General features: G+C 39.6%; 1 protein-coding gene across 1 annotated transcript in view; it reads left to right on the top strand.

Moving 5' to 3' along the window:
• The first annotated feature begins 748 nt into the window (after positions 1-748).
• The window catches only part of smarcd3b (SWI/SNF related, matrix associated, actin dependent regulator of chromatin, subfamily d, member 3b), a 54039-nt gene continuing 46419 nt past the window's right edge, over positions 749-8368 (top strand). Inside the window, exon 1 of the mRNA XM_046851628.1 lies at positions 749-994. Within this exon, the coding sequence (XP_046707584.1) occupies positions 983-994 (12 nt within the window). The 5' untranslated portion in view covers positions 749-982. The remainder of the gene's footprint in view (positions 995-8368) is intronic.

Here is an 8368-nt window from a genome sequence, read left to right as displayed (position 1 = left end):
CACCTACCAAAGCATTGTTGCAGACAATGTACCCCCCCTTTAATAGAAAGTCTGTATAGTACTTGATGGCTGTGGTCTCTTTCAGCAGGATAATGCACCATTGCCTTGAGAAGCACAACAAGTGAGGTGTTGATTTGGCCTCCAAATTCCCAATCCAACAGAGCAACTCTGGGATGTGCTGGACAAACAAATCCAGCTCCATTGAGGCCCTATGTAGCTTACAGGATTTGAAGGATCTGCTGCTAACATCTTGGCGTTATAGATACCACAGCACACCTTCAGGGGTCTAGTGTAGTATATGGCTTGCCAGGTCAGAGCTGTTTTGGCAGCAAAATGGGGACTAACACAATATTATGCAGATGGTCATAATGTTATGCCATGTTTTTAAATACACATTAAACACATTATAAATTCATATAGCCCATACTTCTATACAGAGCCTGTATATTTATTTTCTGTACATTAATTTGCATATTTTCAGCAATTGTCAGTTTACACACTTGCTCCTATGTGCTATGGCAGATGCTAAACTGCATAACGTTTGTGTGTACTTGTGCTATAAAATTACAATAAAGTTGCATTTATTCTATAATGTCAGATGACAGTTGATGTGTGAGTTGGTAATTTCGGGGTTTTATGTATTTCGGTTTCCTGGATGTATAAAGTGCTGATTGTGTGCATCCCAGTGGACGTCGTTGTTGTCGAGTTGAGCGCGGATGTTTCGCGCGTGCGCTCTGGCATCTCGGGGTCGTTGAGCACTTCAGCGCGGCCGCTGTGGTCGCGCGTGCACCCGGTACAGCGCGGAAGAGGGGACAGAGAAGGAAAAGAAAGGGGGGGGGAGAAAAAGGAAAAGAAAATTGCGAACGAGTAAGAAAAGCTCCGGAGAACGCGCGCGCGCACGCACATATACACACACACACACGCACGCGCGCGCGTGCACACACACGTTCCCATCCGCCGTCTCTTCACTGCCGTCACTGCCATGGAGAAAAAGGTAGGAAATGCATTGGTTTGGGCTTTTTCTATACGATGGAACCAAACATGTGGCATGCCTGTTGTGCATTCGGAAAGTGCGTGTGTGTGTGTGTGTGTGTGTGTGTATATATATGAGTGTGTGCGTGTGCCAGCCCTGTGCCCACGCTGATCCCCGCGGTTCTTTGCCAGATCAGTGCGCTGCTGAGTTTTTTGCTTTTTCTACACTGGATCTAGTTTCTGAGCTGAAAATGGGGGAAACAAAATGGAAAAACAAATCTAAGCTGCAGAAAGGAAAAAAAAAGGAGTGTTGCGTTTCCTGTACGGAGGTGTTCGTACACACTGTTCGGCTCGAGCGCCTGTAATCCCGTGCTGTATGTAATTAGGCTACAGGAAACGGGAATGTAGAGCAGCTCTGCGGCTTGTCTAGTCGTACACTAGCAGGCATGCACTAGTGTCACCGATAGAGTGCCTGTCCTCATCCTTTCATCCTGCATCATCTTCTGCATCATGTCAAGTGCGTAACACATTAAACGCACGCTCATTTGGACACTATGCTTTATCATGATTATGTGAAGAAAAACACAGACAGAGAGAAAAGGGAACATACGGTTGGCCATTTTTTGTCGTTTCAAGTAAAAAAAAAAAAATTCATGCAAGCCACGCCCCCTTTCTTTTCCCCAAATATTAACCATTCGTAACTTTTCTGATCTGCATGAACCAGATGCAACCCTCAGGACCTTTATACAATATTGATCACAAATCCTTAAACCAGGCTGTAATGTATGCAACAGGCCTGGCACCTGTGCCTTCTCTTCTATACCCCCTCTAACAAACATACAAGGTTTGCTGGAGTGGTGGGATTACTCATCCATCCATTTTACTCTTTCTCTGGCCTCATCTCTCACTGCAAAATCCCCAGTGCTGAGCATTTTATGGTACTTATATAACTCTACCCTGCTGAAACATCCAGCTCGGTCTGACTATCGGCTATCAGCTGCCGAAACACTGGTCAAGCTGCTGTTTTTTCCAGATTTTGCTTGATCAGGGATGTTTGATCGATTAAAATGAACTTAACAGACACTATATATAAATTAACATTTGATTAATTAAACTGATTAATCTATTGCTTGTTTGTCTCTTGGAAAGGTGAAGGAGTATGGCCTGAAATATTATCACAAGAAAACCCTACCCTTATGACACTCACTAGCAAGTAGTGAAACTCCATTCGATTAATTAAACTAATCTAAAATGGCAACAAGGGGTGATGTTGCAAGCATATAGCTACATGGCAACCAAACCAAAGCAAAAGTTTGCAAGAATTTAGCTAGACGGCAAAAAAGTGTGTGTACTGCCTGACCACTTCAAACCACAAAGTTGAAAGCACACGGTTGTGTATCCTGTATAAAAGTTGTGTGTCCTGTAGAATTGCATTTTCATTTCACTGGAACCAAGAAACCTGAACCTGTTCCAGCACATCGCTAACGCCATGAAGACTTGGTGTGTCAAGTGGAACATTTTGAATTGTCTGTATGGAACCATGACCTCAACTCAAATAACAGAAATACCTTTAGGATGAACTGGAACACTGACTGCACACCAGAGTTCCTTACCTAACATTAGTGCCTGACTAGTGATCAGTGCCCCACTAATGCTCTTGTAGATAATGGGCACAAATCCCTCCAGCTATGCTGCAAAATCTAGTGGAAAGCCTTCTCAGAAGAGTGGAGGTGAATATAACTCTAGACACTAAATCTGGACCTTTTCATCTTATGTCAGTTAGACCTCTCTTGAGGTAAATAATGTGCATTTGTGTCACGTTTTCTCTGTAAACATCGGTCTTTGGCGACAATTGCAGTAACTTCACGGTAAGATAACTCACAGTCTGTGTGTTTGGAACACTTGTATTTAATTTCTGCCATATGAACGCCCATTTGTTATAGCCATTAAACATTTCCTTTTATCCTTTATTTTGTGGGAAATGGTGAAAATCAATGTGGTCTCTTGTTTGTATTTCTCACCCTGGATAACCTGCAGCTGTAAAAAAAAAAATGTTAGCGTTCTCTGAATCGCTCAAGTCAAGTCATGAAGCTTTTATTGTCATTTCAATCATATATAGCTGACGCAGTACACAGTGAAATGAAACAACGTTCCTGCAGGACCCTGGTGCTACATAGACAACATAAAAGCTACATGAGTAAGTGTCCTCGCCACATAAAGTGTGCAACCTGGTGTAAACAGTGCAAGACAGACAGTGCAAAGACAACACAAGACAGCGTAGGACAAATACACAAAACACAAAATAGCGCCGCCAGTAAACCTGCTGTATAATTACACAGTGCGGTGTGTAAAAGAGAACTGAGTACAGGATTCAAGTCAAGTCGAGCTTATTTCTATAGTGCTTTTTACAACAGACATTGTCTCAAAGCAGCTTTACAGAAATCAACAGTGAAGGTGAATGGTGTGCATTTATCCCTGATGAGCAGCCGTGGCGACTGTGGCAAGGAAAAACTCCCTTAGATGTTATGAGGAAGAACCCTTGAGAGGAACCAGACTCAAAAGGGGAACCCATTCTCATTTGGGTGACATCAAGAGTTTGATCATAAATCTTTCAACAATACAGAACACTGAAGAGTGAGAACTAACATGAGTACTGGAGTATAAGATTATAAGTAATGTTCTTTCTACAGCCTTATACAGTCTTTATGGTTATAAAACTAGGAGCTACTGAGCTCAACATTTGTGATCATCACAGATCCAGCACCAGCTTCTCCATGCCAGAGCCTTTAAACACTCCAGGAGTGAACATTGCAATTAGACAAAATGTAAACAAAATGGTTTGTGCAAAAAACAGCTTGTAAACAGTTTGTAGTAATGAAGTGATATAATATGGGCATGGATGTGTGAAGTGTGTATGTTATAATAGCTCTGAATAATAATACTTCTGTAATTGGTATCGCAGTGATATGTTTTGCTGAGAGGGTTGACAGAGTTTATTATAAAAAAAAAAATGGTGGCCTATCTTGTGACATTTTAAGCAGACATTTACCAGATCACATTTGCTAGATATTCAAGATGAAAGAGCAGGGTCAGTTACCCGTTTATGAAGCATGCCTTATTTGCACTTGCACAAGCTGTTGTTCCCGTGGACGGATCTCTGATTGTTCATTTATTTGTTCATTTATTTATGCATTTTGTTATAAACTCTCTTCTTGCTAGTAAAAGCAGATGATTTGAACTGATGATCATACGATTCGTATGTGCTTTTTGAACATGCCTTTTCATTTGCTGTGACAATAACTTCCACTCTTTCGGGAAGATGCTCCAGTTGATGTTGGAGTGTGCTTGTGGAGATTTGTGCTCATTCAGCCACAAGGATTTTTAGTTTAGTCAGTGTTCCAATTCATTCAGTAGGGTTGAAGTTAGAGCTCTATAGTAAGCCACTCAAGATCTTCCACTCTAAGTCATGTAAACCATATGTTCATGAAGCTGGCTTATTTACAGGAGCTTTGTCATGCTGGAACAAGTTTTAGTCTCCTTGTTCAAGGGAAAATTATATTTTATCGCATCCAAAGACAATTGTGTGCCTGCAAGTTTGTGGTAACATATTAAGGGAAGAATCACACAAGTCGTGTGTCCCAATAATCCACATTATTCGTATAAAGCAACATTCTATTGGGTTCTAAACATTTTTAGAAAATTGTCCTCCATCATGTAATACTTTTTGCTATGCAGATGAGCGTGCCAGTTAGATTAACATGCAAATTAGACTGTGACACCATCTGGAGACATTCTCCTGAAAAGAGTGGGCAATGCCAAAGGAACGTTCTGGTCATTACACAATTTCACCCTTAAATGTACAATCTATGAACAAAAGAGAACACTGAACAGGATGTCACAGTGAACCATGAATTCTGACTTGCGTAAGTAGTGTGTCTCTGGTGTAGCGTCTCATCAGAAAAGCTGAATAGGCTGGATTTAAATCTAACTCGCATCCCTTCTGCAAGAGTGCATCGCAGGAATGCGCGATGCCTGAGATAGTGGAAAAAGATTTTTATTGCAAGACCATAACGACAATGAAGTCCACAGTAAGTCTTTAATGTCACAAAACCTTGGATGTTTATTGTAGAATATACGTTCCTGTCAAATACAGCAGCTACAGAATTCAGATCCTGGAGAATTCAGATCCTTGATTATCAATATATTTGAATTTCATTCGGTTTTACTTTTTTTTTAAACATTGAATCAAAATTATTGTAAGGTGACATTGGATTTGGGTTGGAAAATATAAGGGTTAAAAATGAAATATCTGTTCTACAGCTTTAGCCCCTGCACTGAAACCTGCTTCACACTGGTAAAATTAATTGTACCCATGTACCTTACTATTAAAGTCCCCCAATTAATAATTAATGTTCCTGTCACATTTGGTGGATAAAAACTTTATTGGACTTGCAGTGAATCTAGGAAAATTATTAGAATAAAGAATAGTATAAAAGCATTTGAATATCCCAGTGAGCACAGTTGGATAATCAGGAAGCAGAAGTTGCATCACATCAGCCAGTGTTAAGAAAAGTACACCTCTCAAAACTCAAACAAGAAAGAGGCTTTTGAGATAAGATACAGAGAGGCCATGTTACATTCCCGTATCAAGTCTAGGAGAGGGTAGGTCACGTAACAGAATGAAAATGGAGTTTGTGTGTGTGCGTCAGCAATAAAAGCAGTAACCAACCTAAAAATAAAAAAACATTATAACATCTTTATTAAACATATGCAGGAAAGTCTTGAGTAACATTGAGAGGGAGCTTAAGCCAGAATAAGAAACCTAATACTTCTACCTAATAACAAATAAAAAAACTAACTAACCCACCAAAAGACCAATAAAAAACAAACATCAAAATACCCAAACTCCATTACTAAAATGGACAGGAGAAAACAAATCCAAAAGCAAAACAGCACCCCCTCTCTACTTAACTCTGTCCCAAATTAACATCTTAAATTTAACATAATCCCATAAGAAGACAGAATACAAACAGTTCATCGTACGCTGACACATTTGCTAGTTGTAAAGATGCCCCGCCCCCAGTCCCTCACACCCTCCAATCAGAAATTACAGCCAATCATTGATGACAGGTGGTGGCCATTGCTTCCTACTGGCAGTATAGAAACAGAGACAGAGAGAACGAGAGAGAACAAAAACAACAAAACACGTACGTCACAGGCCACCAATCACTTTAATGGAGCTACAGAGTCTAGTGTATGGGAGTGTTGTGATGGTGCACCATATCAAGAGCACTGGCTTGGATTAGACCAGCAAGGAGCTGTTTTTTTAATAAATACCATCAAAGACGCTCAAAGCATAACAGAAATTACGAGAGCATACCAGCTGCAATGTGTGAAAATATTTTGTGGTCAGATGAAACCAATATAGAGATTTTTTTTATATATAGAGAAGTTTTCCATGCCTCAACCCATGAAGCTTGAAGCATGGTGGTGGCTACATCATGCTGTGGGGATATCTTATCATTAGTAGTTACTAACATCTTGTTAGAAATGATCGAAAAAATTTATGCAGCAAAATATAGGGAAATACTGCATGAAAATCTGCTTCAGGAGTATTTGGGTGGTTTAAAAGCAAGAAGTTAAATGTTTTACAGTGGCCCCGTCAAAGTCCACAATCCCAGTAAGAATCTGTGGCAGTATTTGGTCTATTTTTGTCTAAACAGCCTAATCAACCTCGAGCAAACCCGCAAAGAAGAAGAAAATGTGTAGGGGTTGAATGTGTATGCAAAGAAAGTTAATTCAGTTTCTTATTTTTCATGAATATATTTCCAAATAGAAATCCAATGTCATATGGTATATTTCAAAAATAAGTTGAAAGAATGAAATGTGTAACATGAGATCACTGCACTTTGCATGATACTGTATTGCACGCTGCTGATACAGCAATTATATTTAATAGTTAACTGAGACTAAAAGCAAATTCTGGTACACTCTGGTACAGAGCCATGAATTGTGCTTGTGATCTATAATTATTAGACTCAGTTCTACATTCAGATTCTATTTGGACTTTTTTTTTATTATTTACATCTAACAACCCCAGTGGAATGTGGCGCCTGCACTGCCTCTTTCGCTGAAGGTTAAAGACACATCGAGTGCATGAGCTCTTTTTCGCATGGAATTACGGAGCCAATATTCTCTCTTTGTCTGCTGCTTTCAGAAGACAGATAATGGGCAGATCACATTTCTATGCTGCTCATACAAGCAGAACATCTCTATAAGTGTTTTAATAGAGGTGTTTATGAGTACATGCTGGATTCCAGCAGGCTTAGATCATCTTGTTCAGCTATTGTTTCAATATAATCCAGATTCATATCTTTTGTGTAACTACTCCCATGTAGAAAGCATAAATATTTTATTATGTGCTGTAAATATCTTGACTAATCTGCATTTTACTTTGTCTGCAGTGGATATTATCAGTTTCATTTCACATCATTTTCAAAAAAAGTGCATGATTTGTATTTACATATTCATAGCCAACTGCCCATTTGCATGGCATTATGTAGACCCAGGTCAGAGGCTTTAATTCAACAAACCTACAGAATGGGGCAAAGGACCAGTGTGCTTTTGTTCTTGGCTGCCAGGAGTAAAACTGAATGTGGGCAACATCTGATACAGCTCATCAGGGATATAAAGAGTGATTATTTTGTGTTGTTTTAGCCTTCCTTTCAGTATGAACCAGTTTGGCCACTGCTACTCACTGGATTTAGATTTTTGATTTTCCAGAGATTTTTTTTCTTTAAACAAAACTTAAAAGATTCCATTCCTAAAATACTCGAAGCAGCCAATCTTTTACTAAAACCATGCCACAGTTAAAGATGAAATTTTTTTTTGTGGTGTTTGAACATTACCTGGAACTCTTGTCCAGTATCTGCTTGATATTTTAATGCTATGCGATTGTGTTCCTAAGAAAGTGTCCGGGTAGCATATGTAACAATATCAGCACTGTTCACTATTTTATATATATACCGTATTTTTTGGACTATAAGCCGCTACTTTTTTCCCACTTTTTGAACCCCGCGGCTTAAACAACGAAGCGGCTTATTTATGAATTTTTCCTGGGTTTTTCCCGGGTTCACAAACTTAACCCCATAACATTAGACCAATAAAATTTCCGAACGGAAACGGAAAAACGCCCCTCACCTGTGTTCTGAGCTGTACGGCATCGGGAGAAAAAACTTTTTTTTTAAACGTACGACGATGCCAAAAGGTAAACTCCAGAGAGAAATAGTTGTAAAAGGAAGGAGGCTGTAAACAATGACTTTCTTGGTAGGTTACTGTTTAGATACAAGCCGTTGTAGCGCGTTGAGTCTGGGTCATGGGAGAGCTCGCTAACTCC

This window comes from Silurus meridionalis, chromosome 6 (genome assembly GCF_014805685.1).
Source record: "Silurus meridionalis isolate SWU-2019-XX chromosome 6, ASM1480568v1, whole genome shotgun sequence".
Taxonomy (NCBI): domain Eukaryota; kingdom Metazoa; phylum Chordata; class Actinopteri; order Siluriformes; family Siluridae; genus Silurus; species Silurus meridionalis.
This window is presented reverse-complemented; position numbering and strand designations above follow the sequence as displayed.